The sequence below is a fragment of the Triplophysa rosa genome, linkage group LG3 (assembly GCF_024868665.1).
Source record: "Triplophysa rosa linkage group LG3, Trosa_1v2, whole genome shotgun sequence".
NCBI classification, from domain to species: domain Eukaryota; kingdom Metazoa; phylum Chordata; class Actinopteri; order Cypriniformes; family Nemacheilidae; genus Triplophysa; species Triplophysa rosa.
In genome coordinates, this window is record NC_079892.1 from 3,851,969 (window position 1) to 3,876,761 (window position 24,793).

Below are 24,793 nucleotides of genomic sequence, written 5' to 3' on the forward strand. Positions count from 1 at the left end.
GCACTTCCGTCCTGTAGCGACTATCCATCTTTAATGACGTTAGACGGCTTGGGCGGAGCATCCGTTAACTCCTCCCCTTCAACTGTCAGTCTACTCCCAGTTCCATTTCAAAATCACGAGGACTTTAATGTAAAAAAGCGGCAATTTTACAGAAATTTTAATACAGTAAAAAAACGTCAAATTGCAGAAAAACTGCAAATGTACCAGAAAAACTTAATTTTACGTGAAATTTTATGCTCCCCCCCAGCTGCCAGAAAATTTCATTTTTTACAGGATTTTTTGTTTAACGCAAGAAACCTTTTCCCTCGATGTGTTTCAGAAATAATCACATTGCTCTTTGAGGCTGTGAAGTCGGACAACTTCGAGAAGGTATTAAAACATTTTGCCACTTTCTAAATGCACGTTAGTACAACACGCCTCCAGATCTCATGTTTCCATGATGTTCCCAGCTGGTCCAGAGTCACGAAGAAGGTGCGAATCTCCTGGTTCAGGATCGGTTCGGCTGCACCCTCCTCCATTATGCGGTCGACGTCGGCAATAAAGACATCGTGAAGTACATCACCGAGAATGGTAGATCACTTACGGTCGATTCTAAATTTCACTTTGGAGGGTTGAATTGTGTCGCACGCTTTATTAATAAATTCTCTTATCCTTTGGTCTTTGCTCAACAGCTCCTTCCTGTATCCTGGATGTGACAGAGAAATCAACGTAAGTCGCGTTGGAAATAAAAATAAAGGCGTTTTAAATTCTAGTTAGTTGCAAACAGTGTTGGGTGTAACTAGTTACTAAGTAATTAGTTACTGTAATTTAATTACTTTTCCCTTGAAAAAGTAAAGTAAGGGATTACTCTTGTTTTTTCTGTAATTTAATTACAGTTACTTCTGATGTAATTAAACTAAATACTTTGTGTAATATGTGTGTGTGCAGAAGAGGAATTTACATCAAAATTCAAAGTCTAACTTTAAAATCTGTGCTTTAATGTATAATTCTAACATTTGTAATTAATATTAATACTTTATGTAGTTTTATATTATTTATTTGAATGAATTAAAAGAGCCGTTTCATGTCTATCCTTGAATCACTTAACTCATCAAGGTTGACGTAGGATATAGAAAGTAATTAGTAATAAGTAACTAAATACTTTTTGAAGAGAGTAACTTGTACAGTAATCGAATTACATTATCGAATGTGTAATTAGTAACTAGTAATTAATTACTTTTTCAGAGTAACTTACCCAACACTGGTCGCAAACTATGTTTATCCTCTGCATATGAAGTCAGTTTTAATGTCATGCTATTTTGGGGTCACGACCCACCAGTGAACCCGTACATTAAACTGTCAGGACTATAGGCGTAATGGTTACATCCGTGTGTGTTTTTTGCAGAGGGAAGACGGCCCTGCACAAGGCAGCTGCTTTAGGCCACAGGACCATCTGTTGTTACCTGGTGGATGCCGGTGCGTCCCTCATGAAGACAGACCTGCAGGTGAGAACATCTGGCCCATCCATCACTTTGTTGAATTATTTGTATAATTGTTACAGAGAGACTGCGAACGTAAAGTAAAAATATCTCAATAATAACATTTTATTCATTTAATTCTATACATTTTTTAAAGAATTGTATTTATTTTTTAATAGTTTCCATAATAATTTTTCATTTAAAAGGCTTCCGGATCAAAGTAATATTGGTTCTCATCAGTTCCAGTTCTTTTAACTGTATACAGTAAATAAAGGTGGCAAAAAATGCATCTCATTCAACCCTTAGGGTGATTCTCCAAAGATGTACGCTGAAAAAGCTAAGGACTTCGAGCTAGCCGAGTACTTGGAAAACCGGCAGCACTACCAGATGATCCAAAGAGAGGACCATGAGACTGCGGTGTGACCCAACCCACTAAAACCCCCTGATGCTTACAATCCAGCTCATCCGGCACGGGCACATGTTAGCGATGTTATGATGCAGCATGTTCGTTCGCTCTTTGTGTCGACTGTAACGCAGAGAAGAGTGTTTGTGTTTCGGGATGCATGAGTTTTATCTTCAGTTATCAAAACTGCACAAAGCTGCACCGCTTGGCTACTTACTGTAGGAAACCACGTGCAGAATTTCGGAAACTTCAGGGCTGATGTATAAACGTGGCTTTTATTGAACTACTATAAAGCAAACCATATAAACCTCACGAGAGATTTAAAACAGGGAGGGGAGGTTGTTTTTTAACTTCTGCTGCTTTTGGTTACGTTACTTAATATACTTTTGTTTGAATTGAAACGCTGTTACTGATAGCATATCAGCGGGTTTTAGAGATATGCGTAGACTTGAGTTATGTGACCTGAAACATCTGCGAATATCCGCAGACGTGTTGGCTCACACTCACGTGTTTGTTCTGGTAGGAGGTCGATGTTGTTTTCATGGCCTCCTGCGTTTAAGAATGCTTCCTCAGCTGTGGCTTACGGGCAGTTTCTCTCTTTGTGGTAAACGCTTACATTTTCGGAAAAAACATTCCATTGATTATAACTTTGGATATGTTAGAAAGCATTAAATTCTGTGTGCATCTTATCTTATAAGTCGTAATAATATTGTAGTCGATATACGCCGATTAGAATTGAGTAGTTTTACTTCCAATATGCGGCTTAGATTAAAGTTTTCTTTCGTAGTCGGAATCACATTCCATGGCAAAGAATTCTCGCATTGACTGCTGTACTTTTAAAATAGCGTTTGAAAAGTTATTTCAAATTTCAGGTCACTGAATTTAGGAAGTTAAACTTAACTTCGAGTTAGTGTCAAGTTAGATATCCAGCCAAACTGACCAGGTTAAAGGGACAGTTCACCCAAAAATGAATTCCGCCATTATTTACGCACCCTCGGGTTGTTTCAAACCTGTATGCATTTCTTTGTTCCGATGAACACAGAGAAAGATATTTGGAAGAATGTTAGCAGTTTTCAGTCATCCACTACCATAGTAGGGAAAAATATATTGGTTTTTTAATGAGATATTTTGAAGAATTTAGAAGAACAAACCATTCTGGGGCACCTTTGACAACCATTTAATTTTTCTACTATGGTACTCGATGTCCCGGAACTGAAAATGACTAACATTCTTCCAAATATCTTTCTCTGTGTTCATCAGAACAAAGTCATTTATACAGGTATGAAATTACATGAGGGTGAGTAAATGATGACAGAATTTTCATTTTCGGGTGAACTGTCCCTTTAAGTACACTGAAAGTTTTCGTTTTTTTGCCAGAAGTGTTTGGGTTATACTCTCAAAATAAAGGTTCCTAAAAGGTTCTGTATTGTTCTGCACCTTTAAAATTCAAAGAACTTCTCGGTCAACTTTCTTGTAGTGGAAAAAGCTCCTACAGACTCTAAAACTGTATTAAACTATATATAAAACCATATAAAAACTCTAAAAGAAAACACATTAGGGGTGATATTTACAACCACGATTAACGGTATAATGTCAATTGTACATATATCGTAATATTATTAACTCTTCAACACCCATTAAAATTTTGCCTTAAGAGTGACAATCGTTGCAAACTCTCATATAATTTATTTCTTTTTAGAGACAGATTGAAAGGCATTGCAATAATATCCTAATGCTGGGGCCACACCAAAAGATTTGTTTAAATCTTATAAGAGTTTTAAACGATGAGAGACCACAAACATGAGGAGAAAAAATCCTAGATTGAATCATTTTGCTCCTATAATGTGTGGTGCGCCGTGATGTGACAGAAAGCGCACCACACACCAACAGATTTTCAAACAGAGTCCTGACTGTGAACACAGGAAATCTCGCAAATTCTCTCGAGATTTCAGAATAAGTTATTTATTATTTCACTGTAAGCTTTATTTATTATATATGTGTTCATAAACAAATGTGTACATATAACCTTTTATGTCATTTAAAAAATATTATTCATCATTGCCCAGGACTGTCGGCAGGGGAGAAATCGGCCCGAATATCTTTTGATGTGGCCCCAGCATTACCGCGAATTCTGCGACGCACGATAACCATGTCGTGAAAACACGATACCGTGGTGTTACATTCTATATCTAGCACTTAAAAGAACTGTATTTTTTTGTATACTCAAAAACCCAAACAGCTTGATGGGTTTCTTCCTTCGGACTGGTCTTTTATTAATATATTTATGTCTTCGTCTACATAAAGGTTTCAATTCTGGTATATTTAACCACTTTATTTACATGTTAAATAGACTAAAATGCTTGAATTAATACAGCGCCAGAGCAGAAAGCAGCTATTTGACGTCTGCGTTGTCAAACATTGCCATAGTGTGTGTTGAGATGTCATTACAATAGAATAACATGTTTTTCGTTCGTGCATTGTACGAGTTGCTATGCAATTCCCAATAGACAATATATGTATATAATCTGTTGAAGATTTTAAACGTGTAAACAAGCTGTCCTGAGTGACTTACAATTTTTGCATTTGTGTGTGATATGATTAGATCAAGATAATGCTTTATTTATAAGAGTAGATAAGGATTTTAATAGAGTAGTCATGTATTTGTTCTTCGGGGCTGGTTTGTTAATGTATACTTGAAACACGAAATAAAACGAAATAAAGTCTTTGGAAACAAACTCGGTTTGTTTGGTTGTTTATGTGCATTAGGCATCAATGGAGTCAATTGACTGAGAACAGTTGAGTCCACTTTGACTGCATTGGCAAACACACAACCATTACACACACTTTCCCTCTCTCGCAGTAAAGGCATGTGTTCAGGGTTTAAAGCACTGGGTGGAAACATCGTATAATGTTAAACTGCGCCTCTCCCCAGGAGGGACTTTATATCTGAATAGGTTACGGCCAATGATGGATGTGTGGACATTTGTGACTCATTTATCATTTCTGAGATAAGATGAGGTTCTGGCAAAGGACCCACATTTGGTTTTAAATCATGTTAACCTACATTCAAAATACACTTTACATATTTTAAATTTGCTACATATTGTTAAGACTGAAAAAACAATTTTCTTATGTTCTATTAGATAGATAGATAGATAGATAGATAGATAGATAGATAGATAGATAGATAGATAGATAGATAGATAGATAGATAGATAGATAGATAGATAGATAGATAGATAGATAGGCATGGATGGATGGATAAACAGAAGGATCACGTGGAGAGAGAGAGAGAGAGAGAGGGAGAGAGAGAGAGAGGGTGAGTGTAAGTGCACAGCTATGCGACCAGCTCAAACTAGTTGGAAGAAACACAAAGAGCAGCAGATCTCATAGAGAGACGAGCTCAGGATACACATTCACAGCACAGGATCATATTCACAGCAATAAGGTGAGTACACGTCATTACATTCAATATAAAATCAATGGGAATGTGTTTCGTGACGATGTCGCGCCTTTCGGATAAAAATAACAATAATGCATTTTAATATAAACCACTGATTGGGTAGATTTTTTTCTGTAGCCTATATTTTATATGGTTTATTTACGTGATGTTGTGTTTAAGTGCGATTATACGGCGCATTTATATTTATAACATTATTTTTGTGTTTATTTGATCATTCCGTATGACAGCGCGCGCATGGTTGCGCCGTTTGTCAAAGTAACCGGATTCGAGCGTCAATAAACGCGTCATTTGAAGACCAATTTTAAGCCTGTTTTTGTTAGATATTAGATCGTTGTACATGTTAAGAACGAAAACGTTAATGTGAGATCAAATTGGCGTGCGATAGGCTACAAGAGACGAAATCACTAAAATGCGCAAAACGGCGTTTTTGATTCCGCTGTGTTGGGTTACAGCTTCATCGTCTTTGGTTTGAATGGTGGATCCGTGTATTGTTGCATTCGTGTTGTAATTGAGTCGTGGTGTTTGTGTTTGTGTGTGCGCGCGCGCGCGCGAGGAGCTAATGGTGGTGGATGATGCTCTCTGAAGTGCCAAAGAGGACCAGCTGCCAGCAACTGCTGACCCACTTCTCCAAATCGCAACCAAATGGGCACATCAGTGCTCTCAATGTAAAGAAATACGCTAGAGGGAACAAACCTTGATGAAAGGAACAACAGAAACCGTTCTAATGGATTTAATGGTTATAATGGAGGCTGTGTTGGTTTTAATGGAAACTGCGGGTCTCTAATGTGTTGGGTTCTATTGGTGGGGTGTTATCTGCTGGATGGGAACCAACAGAACTCCATTAAATCTTACTGGAATAGGAGCCAAAATGAAGGAATTTTCTAATGGCTTTAATGGTGAACAGCTGATGGTTCATAATGCTCGTAATGGACACCGTTCCAATGTATTTTCAGCGTGGAAAACATCCAGGATTTCTCGAGGGCCTTTGTAGCTCTAGCGGTTTGGGTGAACTTTGATCGTGGGTGAACTCGGTGCGCCACGAGGAAGTTTCCGAAATGTCCGGTTGTGCGTTTATCAAAGGCAGCATCCCACGTACCCCCTCGCCTCAACAGAGCTGTTTTTGTCCTCCCATGCAAATAGGCTCACATTCAAAGGAGTCGAGCGGAGGCCCGCTCCCCCTCTCCTTAAGACACAGCATGGGATCTGTGTTCGAGGTTTTTCAGAGAGGAAAGCAAAACGGGCGAGATCCCGCTTTGTTCGGACCCATTGAATCAGGCTCCTCTAAGGCCCAGCTGAAGGTCTTTGAGTACTTGGCCTCTCTCCCCGCGGAGGAGAGGGGAGGGCGAGCGGGGGACCCCCGCCGGTCGTTGTTTCTCCTCGCACAAAAGTCCGACCCCGAGGAGCCCTTCGCATTTATGACTGACTGTAGAATGGAGCCGTGCCGCGGGCAGCGCCGTGAATGAGGGCGGCTTTAATGGAAGCAGGAGACGGGTGAAAAGAAGTGGTGTGTGCTTTTCTCTGGACGAGAAGAGGAAAATATATATATATAGAGAGAGAGAGAGAGAGAGAGAGAGTCTCTTTTTATGGAGTCACACACAGTGGGCGATTAGGACACTGTGTACATGGAGTTGTTTTTTATTTAGATGTGCCGTGTGGAGTGGCAAAAACAACATAGATCTGATTTTTAAGCATGTAAAAAGGCATTATTTTGACACGGATTTGGGATTGTATTTAGTTTATTTGGGTGTTACGTGACCAGCTGTGAATATGGTGACTGTGTAGGGTGCCTGTTAAATGTTGTTGCACATCTCTAAGACCAACCGCTCCATTGTTAACAAACAAGCCACAACCCAAGTCATCTTTAGCTTCCCTTTGTTGACTCATTTATGGATGTTAATCTTTGGCCTTTGGGCACATGACCAAACATTATGTAAATACGAGTCGATAAGAAGTGCACGACTTCAATTTCTCTTTCTATAAAATTCAATTAACGTCAGCTGTGTTTCTTCACAGAATGAGGAGTTTATTCTCAATAGCGCTTGTTCTGCTGGCGGTCATGATGGTCACCGCGGAGGCCAGTATGAAGAAAAAAGGTTCCTATGTTTTTATTAGATTATATGCAGAAATGTGCCTTTTTCGTGTGGGATGGCGTGAATGATCATATTCTGTTTTTAGAGAAGGGTAAGGAGCCTAAAGCCGAGGCGGAGTGCAGCGAATGGCAGTATGGGAAATGCGTACCCAATAGCGGCGACTGCGGTGCCGGCATTCGGGAGGCGACGTGCAACGAACAGACGAAGAAGACCAAGTGTAAAGTCCCATGCAACTGGAAGAGAGATTTTGGTGGTAAGATTTGTAGCGTTCCTGATGTCAAATGTCTAACTGCCTTAATGTAAATGTACAGGTTTGGGAAAAAATGGTCATTAAGTCTAGGTTGTGTTTTGTTTCTAGCGGACTGCAAGTACAAGTTTGGTCGTTGGTCTGAATGTGACACCACCACAGGAACCAGAAACAGGTCTGGAACGCTGAAAAAGGCGCTTTTCAACGTTCAATGCCAGGCGTCCATTACAGTTTCCAAACCTTGCACCCCAAAGACCCCCAAACCCAAGAACGGGGAGAAGAAAAAGGGAAAAGGAAAGGAGACCTAATTTGAAGACCAGCCACCCCACCCCTGCCCGTCCACACATTGGCACATTCCCACATCTTCAAATTCAGAGATGGTGAAATAAACTGTAGACCTACCTATTGTTATTACCCCCACTTTCTTTCTTTTGTATTTAGTAAATGTATGGTTGTCTATGCTGTTGTAATTTGGTAGCAAATCTTTAATTGTAATTTGCATGTATGATATAGGCCACAGCAAATTTGTTGTCTAACAGATCGTCTTTACTAAAGAAAAATCGGGCGAGAACCAACTTGACCCTAGATTTGCCCCTAAAAGCATCTATATGTACATTACAACAACAGTGTTTTTGAAAGAAAACCATTTCTGTACGGTGTAACATGTAAACTGAATGCGTTAAACTGCGCCTAGAAGTAACGGCCTATATGAAATATCTATGTTTATAATTGTATGGTTTTAGATTTGTAATGGATGTACAATCAAATTTACAACACTAATTACTTCTACAGGTTGTGAATAAATGAACAAAAGTGTATTTTCAATATAATTTCTGGTGCTTTTTTAAAGGTGCAATGTGTGATATTAGAGAAATGCGATATAATATACAAATGTCTTCAGAGGTGTATAAAGACCTTACATAATGAAGCATTATGTTTTTATTACCTTAGAATGAGTTATTTCTATCTACATACACCGCGGGTCCCCTTACATGGAATTCACCATGTTGTTTCTACAGTAGCCCTAAACGGACAAACTGCTCTACAGAGCGCGTTTCGTAAACATGCCGTCTCCTATTGCAAAGAAGCAAAAATGTGACGATATATCTTAGTCCTGTGTCAGCCACAGTAGTGCTTCAAAAGGGAGGGGGCGGGTGAGCCGTTGGTTGCAATTCACAACCTCACCGCTAGATGCCACTAAATTCCACAAACTGGACCTTTAAAATCAAGCAGTTTTTATTTGTTTTTGTACAGTTACAAACTTTATGACGATTAAATGGACATAGAAAAATACAGGTACAACGTCAGATATATTCAAATGTTTGGAACATACAATTTTAGCCACAGGTTAAACGTTAAATAGCTCAACCAGCACATTTTATTTTGGTTCACAAACATATCAATACAGTGTTGCATTCAAGCGGTCTATACATGTTTTAAGAATGCATCCTAAAAACTACTTGTGCTCTACAAATGTACAAAAAATATATTTTTAATAATATGTCATATACAGTCAGACGTTTGGCATATGCAATTATAGCAACATAAACATCAAATACCTCAGCAAAAACTTTTTCATCTTTGGCTCTTTAGTGACATGATTCATCGTTTATTTGTTAGAATGAATCCATGTAAACGGCAAAGTTCACCTAAAAATAAAAATTCTTGAAAAAAGTTGTTCCAAATCTGTATAAATTTCTTTGTTCTGATGAACAGAGAAAGATATTTGGAAAGTTGCAGTTCTCGGCCACCATTGACTACCTTCGCAGGAAAAATGGTAGGTAAGTTAGTCAAAAGTGCCCCAGAACTGTTTGCTTTCCTAAATTCTTCAAAATCTCTTCTTTTGTGTTTAACGGACCAAAAAATAATTTACAAAGCAATTTTTCCTTCTAGTCAATGGTGGCCAAGAACTGTTTAGTTACAAGCATCCTTCCAAATATCTTTCTCCGTGTTCGTCAGAACAAAGAAATTGATACAGGTTTGGAACAACTCGAGGGTGAGTAAATAAAGGCAGATTTTTCACTTTTGGACGAACTGTTCTTTCAAGAGACTTCTCATTTTAAGCTCTGATTTCGAAAGTGGCACTTCAACAGTCTCTTAAATGTTCTTTTGAAGGTGTCATTACACAAAGCGTAGCACACTGGATTAACAGTGCTGTTGATGTAGCACAGAAAATATCCCACCACCCACAGAACTTCTGGAACACACCAGTGGCAGAAAGTAGCAATGAGAACCATGACGTTATGAGGCGTCCAGGTACAGATGAAGGCCAGGAGAACCGCAAAAATCGTCCTCGTCACCTTTCTCTCTCTCACAGCCTTTCGCCGAGTCAACTTGGAGACATCTTTGAGAACCTTGGAAGCCGTTCGGTGTATACAAGTTTGGCTTTTGAATGCGGTACTCTTAGAGCAAAGCATCTTGTTACTCACTTCCGTAGAATCCGTGACGGTGTTTGGTTTTGTATCTAGCCCTCGCTCTGCCACAGAGGCATCGGGGCTTGAATCCACAGAGTCGCCGAGCATTTTGCTTTTTTTGATGAGGTCATCTTTGAATGAGCACGTCTGATCTCTTTTAATGTCATTTACTATATCTGGCTCTGTGTTGATCGATGCTCCTCCATTTGGTTTAAGAAGGTTTGCCGATTCGAGCTTCGACTTAAAAACTCGCCTCTGACTTGCCAGGGATATCCGAATATACAGAACAGTCATTATTACAACAGGAAGGTAGAATGCAGGGATGGCGGTTGCCAGGGTAACAGCGGGGTTGGCGAGGAGCAGAATGTAGCACTCGCCCTCTGGGACCTTACGCCCATCCCTCCCAATCTGCCAAAAAAGGATGGCCGGAGCCCAGAGAAGCAAAGAGAGCAACCAGGCGGCGGCGATCATGGCCCATGCCCACCCCGCGGTACGCCTGGCCGGGTAACTCAGAGGCCGGGTGACGCAGAAGTAGCGATCGAAACAGATCACAAGGAGGTTCATCACAGAGGCGTTACTTACCACGTAATCCACAACCAGCCACAAGTCGCACATCTGTGGTCCCAAAGGCCAGTAGCCTTTAACAACGTACACGGTGTAGAGATTCAATGAAAACACACCAACGATGAGGTCAGCGCAAGCCAGACTGAAGAGGAAGTAGTTGTTGATGGTTCGGAGGTTGCGGTTGACTTTGATTGACAGGAGTACGAGAATGTTGCCCAGGACTGTAAGCATACTGATGCAGCTGGTTAGAATGATGATGATTGTACCTCCCACAGTCCCGTAGACACGATGTGATCTTCCAGACACAATGTGCGATTCGTCGGTGGAGGGATTGTGAACACTGCCGTTGAACATGATTGAGGAACCTGTAAAAACAACATTTATTAGATACCACATCGTACAACGTGCATAATGCATCATTTGTGGAGTAATGTATACATGTAAATACTTATGAACAGCCGCAGAGACCATTTCAATTTTCATTCAATCAGCATTTCTAGAGGAACTTGTTTTCTTTGCAGTATTTGAGGTCTGAAAAAATACAGAGCACCTTTTCTGTTTATTCGACATGTTTCCCCAGTTCTTATTGTCTGCAGATAAATACAAATAGAAACACTATTTTTATTTAATATCTGGCAGATATATTGCTAGTAGTTCACAGAATGAATTTTTTTACCTAAACATACCTATAAATAGTAAATTCAGAAAAACTGAAGATTATTTTGAAATGGTCTCTTAATATTTTCCACGGGTGTATTTAAACCAAAAAGAAAATGTATTCATATTTTAATTTTGTACAAAAAAATGATAAATACACATGTAAAATATAAATAAATTTAAATAAGTTAAAATATATATATATATAATAAATATATATAAAAATAGTAAAAATGTATAAAATGTTTTTTGAATATACAACAAATGCAAAGAAACAAAAAACTCAAAATAAACTACAATAAAATACTATTAATAAGTAATTACTATAAACTATTAATATTTTGCAATCAGTCTCTTGGGCCTTTAATCATTTATCATTGTACAAATTCACAACTACAAAAAATGTAAATACATCTATAATATGTTTAAAAAGTATTAAGGACATTATTTTTGGCCACTACTGTATAAGCGAAACAACTTAAAATGACACATTAAGTACAAATACATGTACAAAGAAAAGAATTCATAATTAAATCAATAAAAACATCTGTGGTAACTTTGCACAAATATTTACATTATATTCATTACATGCATAATTGAACAAATCCTTATAGAAACTAACACACAAATCAGATGAAATGACAAATAAATGAAAACCTGATTTTGTCAGGTATCATAAATGACAATAACGTCATTCCATCTGCATCCCAACTTACCATTGAAGACAAACCATTCAAAGTCCCCCGAGTAAACAGCAGAAAGAGCCGTCTTCATGATCTCCAGCAGTCTGAATGAGAAAACAGTGGGGAGGATTTTAAATGACTCAAAACAGTAACGCCCATCCTTGCGCTACCCGTAACCTGTCATCCTTTATGGACGGCATCTAATGCAATGAAGTTACAGGAGGAAGGTGATCAAAGAAATATGGAAGGATCATATTGCTGCTGAATTCCTCATAGTTTTGAGCTGTCTTTTAGTCTAATGCAGTTACTGTCATTAAAGAGGAAGACCGTTATTTAACAGACAGAATCCAATTACCTGACTTGTGTAACAGATGTGCATTGCTGTGTTTTATCCCATTTCAGCTTAGAAAACGAGAAATATCACATACATGCCAAAAATGAAAGAAGACTTTTTTAATAGTTGAATGTCAATAAAGTAACCGTGTTTTTTATTGAAATCAGCATAAATACAGTAACGCTACTATAATAATTAATCAAATAACTTTAACTGTGAAAAATTAGTTAATTTTTGCAATGGAAAAATGTGTTTAGCGGTTAAAAACAGCTTTAAAATGTTAATGAATAGAAATAAATCGAGAACAAATGTAATTTCCATAATTACATTTTATTAAAACTCTCATAATCGTCATTACCAGGCTCTTTGGTGTCCCACAAAATCATCTTTTACAACACCTAATCCTCATTTTCACTACATAAAGGAGCAACTACACATTTATGGTAAATCAATACAAGACATCCCTCACGTCTAGGCAGAAGAGGAAACCAAATTCTAGTCTGTTCCACCTTCATGACTTCTGTTTAGGTACCCGTCCAGCAGTGAAAGGATATACACAACCACACAGCCAACAAGATCACAGTTTTTAACATCACGCTTTCGCTTGCCGTCAGCTCTTTCTTCACCACCTGATAAAAAAATGAGCATGATTTAAGTCCAAAACGGACATCATGCACGAGACATAATAACGGTGTGTATAAGGTCAAATAGTAAGTGATGTGATGGTGCAAGACAATATCCGAATGCGAACAGGAGCATGTTGTCTAATGTGCGTTTATTTACTATGTAAAGGCATTGTTTAAAACCATGATTGCATTGATCATTCTCACAAAGCACAAAATAAATAGAGAAACACAAAAAGCACCATCACTCAGACAGAACCGACACATGAACCAAAACACTCGGCATTCACAGGCTTGTAAAGAATTTACAGCTGAAATAAAAGTTTGTGTTACCGAACACATGGAAAGACCGAAAAGGTTCCTCAGCGGCCACTGCGTGTCACCTCACAATCCAACTAAAATGCATCTTACATCCAGAAACTTCCAACAAGTGTCCATTCTCATAGCAGAGTGTTTTATCCATTCTTTTTTTTTTTTACAAAAAGTTACAAATTCAAGCCAAGCAGCTAAAATAACAAAGGAATTTTCCAGACATCTAATAATATGTAATCTCAAACACAAATAAAAGCAGAGTGAGATCTTTTTTATAAATGCTTGTTAACTAAAGGCCTGTTAATGCTTGTTGTGACAGGTGACCAACCGTACGTCAGGATCTAAACAAGCACGATGACTCTTAAAATCTCAAAATATGATTTCAAGGTTTTTTTTCAATCATAATAAAACTCTGTAGGCAGACACTCATACATGCACACGTGAACGCAGACCGTGTCTGATCGGTGGGTGTGCATGTTTTGTAGCATATATGAGCATATAGTGCCAAATCTCTTATCAATCTGAATGAAATACTCTATCATAGATTATTTAAGTGTGATTATTTATACATCTGCTTTATTGACTGTAGTATCAGAAAGAAATGTAATATCTTTACTTAAACTCGTTGAAAGTGGCCTGATGTAAAAATAGTTCAACAGAATATAAAAGATCTGGCACAAGATAGGATGCTCTTAAATTGTAATGTTTAGCAGGGATACAGTAGGTTTGAATCGTAAAGATGCACTTAAAATAAATCGCAAAACGTGATGCTAGCTTCACGCTCTTACACACAAAGTTAGCTGTAACTGGTCATTAAGGTATAAAAGCTCCAAATAAAAAAACGTAAGCACATGTGTGCTTCTGTTGTAATGCACGTGCTCATTTTCTTAATCCCCGCCCTCCTCGTTCAGCCACACCTCTTCATAGAAAATCTCTGGATTAGACACGCATGCAGATATGAGAGATGTGAAGCACAGTGAAAGTTCTAGAACTGCGTTTTTAACCCAACAGATGACAAGCTTTCAACCACATATTTTCAAACCACAGATAAATAAATTCAAATTAAAAATCATAAAACTTGCAAATTGGAAGTTTAAGGGGACACGCACGCACACAAGTGTTTCAGTCTGAGAACTTCGAAGCATTGTTCATCAAACGTACAACTCAAACACTATCGTGGAGGTCACATTATCGAACACAATTAACCTTAATCACGTCGACTTGATCTGAACCAAAAAATTGATGCAAGATGCTGAGAAAGTTGAGTTAGTGTTAACCTGTGAGGAAAGTCTGTACGGCTTGTTTCTCACACCAAAAAGTCCTGAAAAACAAAAAAACATCAGACCGCCCGGCCTCAACTGGCACTTCGATTGGCCGATGATGTCTCTGGAGCTTGTGTTATTCCATCCCGCACTACAGGAATAATTCAAGTATGATGCCCTTTCTCCTGTGGAATGATGAAATGTCCGCGACTCGTCCTTGAAAGGAAGAAAAATTTACTTAGGCGTGACACGCAAGTGCAATAATAATCCTTCCTTCCCCAGTCCGAGTTGATTTTAACAGAAAGGGTGAGGCTGACGTCTCCAAGGAGACGGCGTGAAATGCTTGGCACTCATTCTTTCTCAAAATAAGGCCAAAGTGGGAGGAGTCAGAACAGAGGCAAGTTCAGTGGTTCCGCCCCCAAAAGTTCACATCACCGTAACATTGACAGCACGCCGCGAAATGCCCCAGCACCATCGTCTTCATGTCCACCAGACGTAAGACTATCTGCCATACAGGTCGTCGGGGTAATCCCGGCTCCTGCTTTCACTGTAGCTATGGTCATTGTTATTGTTGTTGCTATGGTTAGACATGTTTAAACGACTAGGGGGTAAATGGTGTTGAGGGTCATCATTTTGACGGCTGCCGAATGAGTCCGCGTCCAACATGGGCGATGCCCTCGCGGCCTCGGAACGAGCTGTAAACTGTGGCGGAAATGAGGAACCGGCAGACCCTGATGGACCAGGAGCTTCTAGAGGGTCTGCTGAAGGTTCAGTGCGAAACGAGGGCGCAGAGGGGACAGCAAGACCGGTGGGTGTTTCCGCGGTCGGGTTTCCCGTCTGAGTCGTCCTCACCGATGTCTGCGAGCCGCGGTGAATCCGATGGCTGACCACGATATTGTTGCCGAAGCCACCCATTGAGGCCATGGTAGTGCTGCGTTCCCGCTGGACCACGGCCGTCATTCCGCCTTCCGCCATTAGGCGGCGGATCCGAGAAAGTGCATCCTCGCCTGTGCCAGACTCAGCTGCTGATTCCCCTGAAACAAAGAGAGATTGAATTTTTAACATCGTTACAGATTTATTCAAGATCATTTCTGATATACATTCTAAAATAAACAAACAATATCGCAGAACATTGCCTATGGTCACTCCTTGCGTGCACAAAGGGACTCTGTGTATCCACAGAACTAAAGCTCAGATTAAATTAGGTAAGGAATAATGAGACCCTAATATCCGTCTAAAGGTCTCAGTAGGAGACAACACAGATCTCAGATAGGTTACTTCAATCTGAAATGGAGAGAGAAACAGACGGTGGGTACCGTGGTATGTGCTGGGTAAGTTGGTCCGGTTCAGCGATGCATCTGAGGTTGATGCTTGAACGGCTGTTTGTGACATTGTGTGTGTCGTCTCTGGGTGTGTGTGTCTGTCCGTGCTGGTGCTTGCGGTCTGAACCACTGAAAGAGCAATTTTTTATCATTATTATTTAAGATTATAGAGAAATGAATGGAACTGGGTTATAGATATTTATTATATTATTATTGTTCATAATAAATACTTCTCTTATTATTAATATTATTAACTAATAAAATGTATTATTACCATTTATATTAATTAAAATAAATAAATATTGAGAAATATTATTACGGTGTCTTGATGTATGTGCGTTCTGGAAGGTGCTGGTTGAAGGAAGGTCTCTCTCAGTCTGCGTCTCGGCATTCTGCAGTCGCACCACTGGCGTCTGCGTCCCCTGTGAAGTCACAGAAGGGGCGGGCTGACGTGGCTGTAGGCCAATAGCGTTCATTAGACCCATGTCCCGGTCGAATCGCCAGCCGGACCTGCTTGTTCTGTAAGAAACAAGTGCGTGATTTCTCATTAACACCAAATCGTGATACAACACTGGCTTATTATAAACAATGTAAATTCAGTTTCTGACCCCGGCCGCTCCACTCCGCGGGTTCGGCTGCTGCTGCCACTGCTGACGGTAAACAGGGAATCCGAATTCAGATCGGATGAACTGTCCCCTTCGCTGCGGAAATCTCTGTGAACAAATTTTAGACCTCAATGTATATGTGTGTATTTTAATACTCCGAAGAGTTCCAGTAGCTCAACCGGTAAAGCATTGTGCTATCAGCGAAAGGTCATGGCTTTAATCCCAGGGAGCACACACAAACTGATCAAATGCATAGCTTGAATGCGCTGCAAGAGCGTCTGCCAAATAAACACAAATGCAAAGCTTTGCATTCATTGTGACATATTGTCGGCGTGGGTTGCGATCTTATTAGAAACCTATCGGGGGGAGAATTCCTTGAAAGCGATAAGCTACGAAAGTAATGTGACCTGTAACCTTATTAAAAAACAATCACTAGCTTCGTGTTTTCCAATGGAGACCCGAGTTTCCTGCCACTAATGAAGATGGTAATCTAATGAACGTGACAGGTAACATAGCAGTTTATCAGACCGTATAGTTCCAACAGACTTAAAAATGACACTCGTTTGTCTACTCAGTTCTGAAAAATAAACCGATAGTGAATCAGCAGTAAGCCAGTCTGACATGTTTCTCTCACCGAGTCAATATTAACACAGGCTCTTGCACATGTTTATGGAGCTGGTTGTAAATTGGTTTTATTACCAATTTCCATAGCTACCGTGCTGTACAGCGACATTTGTTTTATTTAAATTGGGATGGGTTAAAAATCAGAGCTGGCAATCATTCAACACTTGCACACTTTTGCCCTCCGGCCAGCGCTTCATAGACTGCCCCCACGGTTTTAGAATAAAATCATACAATACTCAATTCATTCATGTCTGATTGTGTGGGTTTCTAAATATGTTTTTGTTCACTGAAAACTTCTGTCCAAAGACAAATTCGATTGTGTAAGTAACAAACATAAAATCACCACTGTGTCCTTCAACACTTTCTGCTTAGTTTAAAACTATTTGTTCGTTTTCAACAATTTTGCTACATTTATGCATTTGGTACAAAGTAATTTGTGCATTAAGAGTATGTATTCTATCAATTTGTGTTTGCTGGAAATTAAACCCACAACATTGGCATTGCAAGCTCCATGCTCTACCAGTTAACTTACAGGAACCTTTTTTTCTTTAGCTCTCAGACGTTTACGTAGACCAGACGCCCAACTGGGTGTCTGGCATTTCACCCGTGTGTTTCATAAGCTGTTACTTACACTGGCCTGCAGATGACCAAGTCTCCCTTGTTGGTTCCGTAGGCCAATCCCATGCCTGGTTCTGGAAGCCATCTGGCTGAGTTAATACTGACGTGTCTCCTCTGGTCTGGAGCCATGGGGTAGACCACATTGAACATCATCTGCGGGATGCCAACAAAAAAAAAGACAATCAGACACACAGAAATCACTAAAAAGTTAATCTGTTGAAACAGGCAGCCTCAAAATGACCTAAACAAGGTGTAGCTCAAAATATGCACATTATAAGAATAAAGCATTTTCTTACTCTAATAGATGTTTCGCCACCGTGCGGCTGCTGTAGGCGGAACACTTGCGCCACCATGTGGTCAGTGGTGGGGTGGAGGAGGATCCTCCGAGAAGCCAATCCCACCATCACGTAGCAACCCATAGGAGAAAGACTCACCGAAATAGCATTCGGACCTGAAGCATAGTTAAAAACATAAATTGTCACTCCAACAGGAGGGTCAAGAGTGACGGATAAAGCGATGTTTAACACCAACCGAATCTCTTGGTGTAGAGCATCTCGCCCAGGTTATGGGGTGCGAGGGAGTAAATGGCCAGATTGCCCTCGTCGGCGAAACCCCGTTGGCTGCTGGGAATGAAGACGGCCAACAGCTGCCCATCTGCTGAAATGTCACAGCTGGCATCGTTGTAGATCTTACAGTGAGGAACCAGCACGTTCACCGAAGCTGGAATAAACAGGAAACGTTTTTAATCTAACGTCCTATAATGAGAGGTTACATGCAACAGAGTAAAAGATTTTAAGTGATTTCGACAAGACCATCAAATGATGTGCATCTAAATGTGAATTTTTTCAATAACATTTGTAACAATGTACCATTGCTAATCTCTGGAAGGTCAAACTTGGTGAAATCCCACCACTGCAGCCTGTATGTGGTGTTGGCGATGTTACTGGCCACAGCTGACTGCCCATCCCCTATAGACGCACCTGAAACAGAGTGTTATGAGTGTGCCCCCATTAAAGCTCATCAAACAATGTCTAATGTTCTTCAGTTCACTAAAAGACATTTGAAATTACAGAGGTGTTTAAAAATGATACGGAAACTGTACCTGCTAATACTCTGTTAATAGAGGAGTGGGTGGCCAGCCCTGACTGACCCCTCTCATGGAACAATCCTGCATAAGGCAAGTACTCCGGTAACAGGAACCTCCTTTAGAAAGAAAAATACATTAAATTATCAAATTTAATCATTTATAAAAACAAATAAATCATTAATAAACCAAGTCTATACCATTTAAACTATTAGGCAAAAAAGTCAGTGTTTAAACGTGTCTCTTTTCCTTTCACAACAGTAAGGTTATGAGTCGGGGGTGATTTCACAGAACGTTAGATGTTAAGTAACCTTCAGCTTTATGTTTTACACAGTTTAGAGGCAAAAATTACAAACTGCAAAGATTTGCCACCACGGTTTATATCTTTTACTTTTCTCAAACTGCACTATAAAATGGAACCATCTTAAAGGAACAGTTCACCCCAAAATGAACATTTTGTCATCATGTGTGCTCACCCTCCAGTTGTTAATAACCGGTATACATTTCTTTGTTGTGCTAAACACAAATGAAGATATTTTAATGAAAGTTTGTAACTAAGCCGCTTTGGGTCACCATTGACTTCCATAGTACCACAAAAGACTAGGTGAGCAAATGATGACAACATTTTCATTTTTATCTGAACTATTCCTTTAAATAACAAATCTTCATGGTTCTCTTTATAAAAGAGGTAAATGTTAAACTAATCATTCTCACCGTGGGACGAAGCGTCCGAGAGAGGGGGCTGACATTCTAGCGTTGCGAGGCATTCTGTGTCTCGTCCTGTCTCCAGGTTCCCTATGACAAAGAAAAAACATTTTTAACATTTCCTTATAACGGCAGCACATTTTCAAAATTGTACTACTGTTGTAGAGGATTTATGGAATGGTGTGATTTATATTTTGCAGCAGAACAATTGATACACGTAACAAAATGCGTAGCTATACATATTTTATATGGATATATCCGTATTATCAAACTCACTCGATGTCCTCATAGTCCCCATCGCTGGCCTCTGGTGGTGTGGAGGACGGGTTGTTTGCCTGGCTCTCGGATTGAGAGGTTGAGAGCGTTCGTAGGCGGTTCTGCAAGGAACGCTGGCGAATACTTTCTCTCCGAGACAGATACTGGATCATCCTCTGAGCGTAGTATGCAGCTGGAGACAACCTGAGAGGATGCGGAAGAGAGGTTCAAATTTGTAGTTCATCATAACAATAATCATGTGTGTTTTCATTTTCTTTCAAAAATCATGTTTTTTATTGTGTTTTATTGTGTTAGAGAGCTGCATTTTTTAAGTTATTATGGCTTAAATCAAAACAAACCAACTGCAGTTTGATTGATATTCATTGGAATGCACAATAAAAAACATGATTTTTGACAAATTTTTATAACGGAGTTATACCATTTTGGAACCAAACTCTTCATTGTAAACATATGGGTGGAGCAGGAGAGTAACTACAGGTTTATTATCACTAAGAAACACATTTTTCATACACCAAAAGCCCCACACAAATGTAAATCAATTTAAAGATACCTTGCAGGGTCCGGGTATATCGGATGATCTCTGGACCCTGACATATCATATCGTGAAAACGGAAACAGTGACGATTCCAACAACCTCCTAAAGAAGACAAAAAGCTGAATCGTAAGTAACTAGTATGACAATGAAATATTTAGATGACACCCGGCACCGTTCCCCACCTCCTGAGCGAGTCCTCATCTGGGTTATCAACAGGCACTTCTGGGTTTAAGGAGTCTTGCGCTGCCTCAGGCGGAGCGCTGGCCGTCGGCTGCCGGTACATGCTTTCCCATTGGCCCGTCTCCTGATTATACACCAGACCCATGGGCTGCTGTCCCTGCACACCAGAAGAGGTCTCCCCGAGCTCCATGGGCCTCATCTCAGGAGGTTGAGCTTCTGCTCGTGCACTCTGAGCAGGGTCCTCAAAAGGAGGCACTGAAAGCGGCCAGGACGGCCCTTCTTGGGAGGATGACGGCGAGGAGCTCTGGCCAGAACGCTCCCAGCGCTGGGTGTCGTGGTTGAAGGTTAGAAGGTTGTGGCAGGAACGACAGCGATTGGGGTGGTTTTGTGAGGCACCTGCAACCGGGCCTCCGTTTCCAGTGTGGGATGAGTTGTTATGCGACGGCCCCGGGCGTTCAGCGTCCATGCTACTGTTTAACAGTTCCTGCATGGGTCCGGGTCCGCCCGCGACCTCTCGGCTGCCTCCGGGCCGCTCTAACTCCTGCATGCGTTCGTATTCCATAAAGTAGCGGCTCAGGTTGCACTGCAGGACGTTTCTTATGGAGGCGGGGTTGTTGCGTTGGGCGTTGTCGTAAAAGGGGTGGTGCCCGCTGCTCGTGCCATCGTTGGCTCGTCCCCGGTTGGGCTCAGTGCCGGGGAGCCCTAGGCCACGCCCCTCAGTAGCAGACGTGTATATGGGCGACGATGAGGAACCATCCGGAAACCTTCGCAATGAAAGAAGATCCATGGAGGAGGAGCTGGTCCTGGGAGGAGGCACCACACCCCTTCCACTTTCTACTCCAATTGCACCTAAGGTATGTTCGTGCCCTGTGCTAAGCAAACTACCGGACCAGTCGGCCCCGGGGAGGCGCCCAGGGGCCTCTGGGGCCCCGGATACCTGTGCCACCATGGGATCGATAGTCCTAAGGGGCAATAGACCCCGATGTGCTGAGTTCCCTGCTTTCACACTGAACACGCTGCTAAAAGCTGAGGGCCTGTCCGTAGAGGTGCGGGTTTGTCCAGGGGTGGGTGTAAAGGCGGAGGGGCCCGATTGAGTCGGAGTAGAATCCGAAGGCTGGAGAGATGTTGGGTTCTGTGTTAGTAGGTTTCGAGAAGAAGCGCAACGACTGCACAGGCAGCCCAGACCCAAGTGCTGCGTGCAGCCTTGTAAGGACGAGCGGTCGCCCGGTTCTGCCCGCATGGGGTACTGGAACCGGGGTATGTTGGGTGGCTCTCGGGGCTCAGGGGCAGGTCGGGGCTGATCGCTAGCTTGCGCCCCGGATGAGCGGGAGGACAAGATGTGCAGGAAATTGTGCAGGATGGGTGTACGACGCACGGGCGGGGAGCGTAAAAGAGAACGCTGGCGGAACAGAGCCATCTCCATACTGTCCATGGGGACCTCGGAATCATCTTCATTCTATACATAAAACACAAATAAACCTTAAAAACATTAACAACAATGATCTCTAGCTATGTTAACTAGCTAAGCACACTAGACTACAGAATTCTGCTAACTGAATGGTAGGTGAGATAATATTTGAAATATTTTGACTTGCCAAAAGATACTTTGGCACAAAAGTGGATTAGAAAATGTAAATGCTAATTTCTGAGATTATATTTAGAATAAACAATGCGATGCTCATGGGACAATGCTTCAAATTTGCATAATGTTTTAGATATCTTAGTATGCTGCAAAAGCAGGATGTAAGTCTTCCGTTCCACATGAAATATTACACAAAAATGTTTTTTTTTCTATGACAAGCTGTTATAATAGGAGAAAGGGACATTTCTCACCTGCTGGTTGGATGGGTTTACAATAGCTGTTAAAAGGTTATGACCTAAAGGATCAAACCGTACCAACCTGGCAAAAAAAGATTAAAGTTCTGATGAATATGGGAAAAGAATGTTCAACATTTCCACAGAAATCAATATAATTCAGAAAGATGTGACATAAACAGGTCTGCTTTCCCACCGGACACGCTCGGTCTCGCTGGCAGTCTTGACCACTGCGAACGGTTCTGGGCGGCTCCAGTCCCAGAAGTGGAGCTCGTTGTTGGTGGCGATGAGAAGAAGCTGAGCCGTCGGGTGAAACGCCAGTGAGGCGATGGCTATGTTACTCTCCGTAAACCAGCTCTCGCTACCACCCTAAATATGACCCAAAACATTTGTTTGAGCAACAATGTCTGGACCGCTGGAGTGTGTGGACAAACATCACATTTGACTGTAAAAACAAGAACTGCACCGGGCTGCTATTTCTGTGGTTTAGAAATCAAATAACAAGCGGTGTACAAGATAAGAGGGTTTTGAATATCTAAAAAAATGAAACTGCTGCCACTCACGTGTAGATCCCAAATGCGAACTTCTCCATCAAGGCACCCGGAGGCCACCAGGCCAGGGATGGTGGGGTGAAAGGTCACACACCAAGGCGTCCTCCTGTGGCCCACCAAGGAGTGCAGGCACTTTCCTGTCTTCACATCTGTGATGTAGATGTTGTGGTTGACATGGGTTGAGGCCACAAGATTTCTAAGAAAGAGATGTAAAAACTGCATTAGAAAACAATGGAAGTGAATTATAACATTTAGCATTTATGTTCTTATACTTTTCATTTTGACAAAACATCATCATTACCTATCCGGGCTGAAGGCCAGCAGGAAGGTTGATCGTGGATTATCAGGTAGCTCTACTTTCTGCAGAAGTCAATAAAAAACACAGCCTATTATACATGTATACACTATATTTTAATCTTTATATACATTTTACATGATTAAATGCTTTTTCATAGTCTGTGTATATACATGTAATAGGGCTTTTAAATATTTCCACAAAAAGAGACCTTGACATCGCAAAGGCTGCTGGTTTCCAAGCTTTATTTACATTTCAAATATAAAAGAAACTAAGAGCAGTGGATAATCTACCTGACTCTGCCATTTCATCCAGCGGGTCCTGTCCTCCACAAGCTGCTGCAGGAGGCGCTGGGAGCCCAGCACGCGAGCTCCTCGCTCTCGACGTGACAGGATCAGCACAGAGTTCCTGTTCTGTGCGGCCATTTTTCTCTCTTGGGCTCCGTGGCCCGGCCGGCCTTCCTCACACGTGGGCCGGACACTAACTCAGCAGCTCGCAGCAGGCCATGCAGACTGTAGGAAGACAATCCACACACAAACAGAGGTCAAATCAATGTACAGAGATCAACCTGTCTCAACTGGATTGCCGAAATGCCGGATATGTGTCATCAGTCTAATAACTCTGCAATAAGTGTCGTCTGAGTAATGTTAAGACAACAGTTGTGATCAAGAGCCTGTATATCAAGTTCAGTGATGATTGCCTGTATTTCTAATAGACAGGAGGTATGTAGTCAAAATGACAGCTCAGGTCTAGGTTGATATCTATGCAAAACTAACTGATCATGTAATAAAATCCTCCATCATCTCGTATTGTCAAAAACCATTGATGATCTGTTGTTTGTTCAACTTGGCCCTTTAAATGGGGCCAAATATCAAGTCCTCATAGGATCACGGTGCATCCTTTAGACATCAGGGCTTCATTCATAGCGTCAAAATAAATATTATTGTGATCATCATATTAGACATATAAACATTCAGCAATAGATTGTAATCTTGCTTTTGAGAATTAAGCCCCTATCAGAGGCGCTGATCCATGTAAACAAACGAGCCATTTAAATCTGTACCTCGTCAATGAAATCAACGTACACATTCGATCGACCAACCAGTGCAAAATATAAACACAAACAGCATCAATAAAGCCACTAAACGTATTTTCTAAATGTGTATCTAACAATAACTCACTGCCGTGCCCGCCCAAATATAGAAACTGAATTGAAGCTAACGTTACGCTGATAGCCACCGTTTATTCGCTACGAGCATTTATCTATGCATATATATTTGACGTTATGCTATAACAGTCGCATAATTACAAAAACGCGATTGTTGTGTGAACACAGCGTTGAAATGTAAGATCGTGGGTGTTAAACAGACCTGTTTCGTTGTGTTTTTTCAGTGAAATGTCATCGAAGTCGCTGCTAGCCGCTTAGCCTGTTAGCCGAGCTGATTTGCTAGAAAGCGATCTGGATTGACATCCGAAAGATCCGAAAAGACGAAGGGGTTAAAATCATGTCCTTAAGGAAGATCTCGAACAAACCGTTTGACTTATCAGGATATACAGAGGTTGTATCAAGCTGGCTATGGGAGAAATTATGCTAGCTAGCTGGTTTGTGGGTAGCTCGCCGTAAACAGGCATACTAATCGAGCCGCTGACATACAATTGAGCTCATATGTCTGT

The 24,793-nt window shown here is 41.0% G+C and overlaps 4 protein-coding genes across 11 annotated transcripts in view; 2 read left to right on the top strand and 2 right to left on the bottom strand.

Moving 5' to 3' along the window:
• Positions 1 to 4,595, top strand: part of dgkzb (diacylglycerol kinase, zeta b) — a 31,313-nt gene extending 26,718 nt beyond the window's left edge. For all 8 annotated transcript variants that reach the window (XM_057330270.1, XM_057330267.1, XM_057330268.1 and 5 more), the window contains 5 exons: positions 320 to 369; positions 450 to 570; positions 672 to 708; positions 1,385 to 1,484; positions 1,764 to 4,595. In XM_057330270.1, coding sequence (XP_057186253.1) covers positions 320 to 369; positions 450 to 570; positions 672 to 708; positions 1,385 to 1,484; positions 1,764 to 1,880 — 425 coding nt within the window. In that variant the 3' untranslated portion in view covers positions 1,881 to 4,595. The remainder of the gene's footprint in view (positions 1 to 319; positions 370 to 449; positions 571 to 671; positions 709 to 1,384; positions 1,485 to 1,763) is intronic.
• Positions 4,596 to 5,174: 579 nt separating this feature from the next.
• mdkb (midkine b) lies at positions 5,175 to 8,490 on the top strand. The gene is made up of 4 exons (XM_057330241.1): positions 5,175 to 5,308; positions 7,337 to 7,416; positions 7,499 to 7,666; positions 7,772 to 8,490. Exons 2-4 carry the CDS (start codon positions 7,338 to 7,340, stop codon positions 7,966 to 7,968), a joined length of 444 nt encoding a protein of 147 aa, XP_057186224.1. The 5' UTR covers positions 5,175 to 5,308; position 7,337; the 3' UTR covers positions 7,969 to 8,490.
• On the bottom strand, positions 7,907 to 12,131 carry chrm4b (cholinergic receptor, muscarinic 4b). The gene is made up of 2 exons (XM_057330240.1): positions 12,012 to 12,131; positions 7,907 to 11,003 (listed from the first exon to the last, which is right to left on the bottom strand). The coding sequence occupies exons 1-2, from the start codon at positions 12,067 to 12,069 to the stop codon at positions 9,715 to 9,717; spliced, it is 1,347 nt and encodes a 448-aa protein (XP_057186223.1). The 5' UTR covers positions 12,070 to 12,131; the 3' UTR covers positions 7,907 to 9,714.
• Positions 12,132 to 13,072: 941 nt separating this feature from the next.
• ambra1b (autophagy/beclin-1 regulator 1b) lies at positions 13,073 to 24,744 on the bottom strand. Its single transcript, XM_057330002.1, has 19 exons — positions 24,490 to 24,744; positions 23,413 to 23,631; positions 23,126 to 23,184; positions 22,837 to 23,020; positions 22,470 to 22,642; positions 22,292 to 22,358; positions 20,461 to 21,914; positions 20,294 to 20,380; positions 19,744 to 19,926; positions 19,477 to 19,557; positions 18,781 to 18,881; positions 18,548 to 18,658; positions 18,210 to 18,398; positions 17,975 to 18,129; positions 17,692 to 17,831; positions 16,440 to 16,544; positions 16,151 to 16,350; positions 15,826 to 15,960; positions 13,073 to 15,543 (listed from the first exon to the last, which is right to left on the bottom strand). Exons 2-19 carry the CDS (start codon positions 23,542 to 23,544, stop codon positions 15,011 to 15,013), a joined length of 4,089 nt encoding a protein of 1,362 aa, XP_057185985.1. The 5' UTR covers positions 23,545 to 23,631; positions 24,490 to 24,744; the 3' UTR covers positions 13,073 to 15,010.
• Between the last annotated feature and the right edge of the window lie 49 nt (positions 24,745 to 24,793).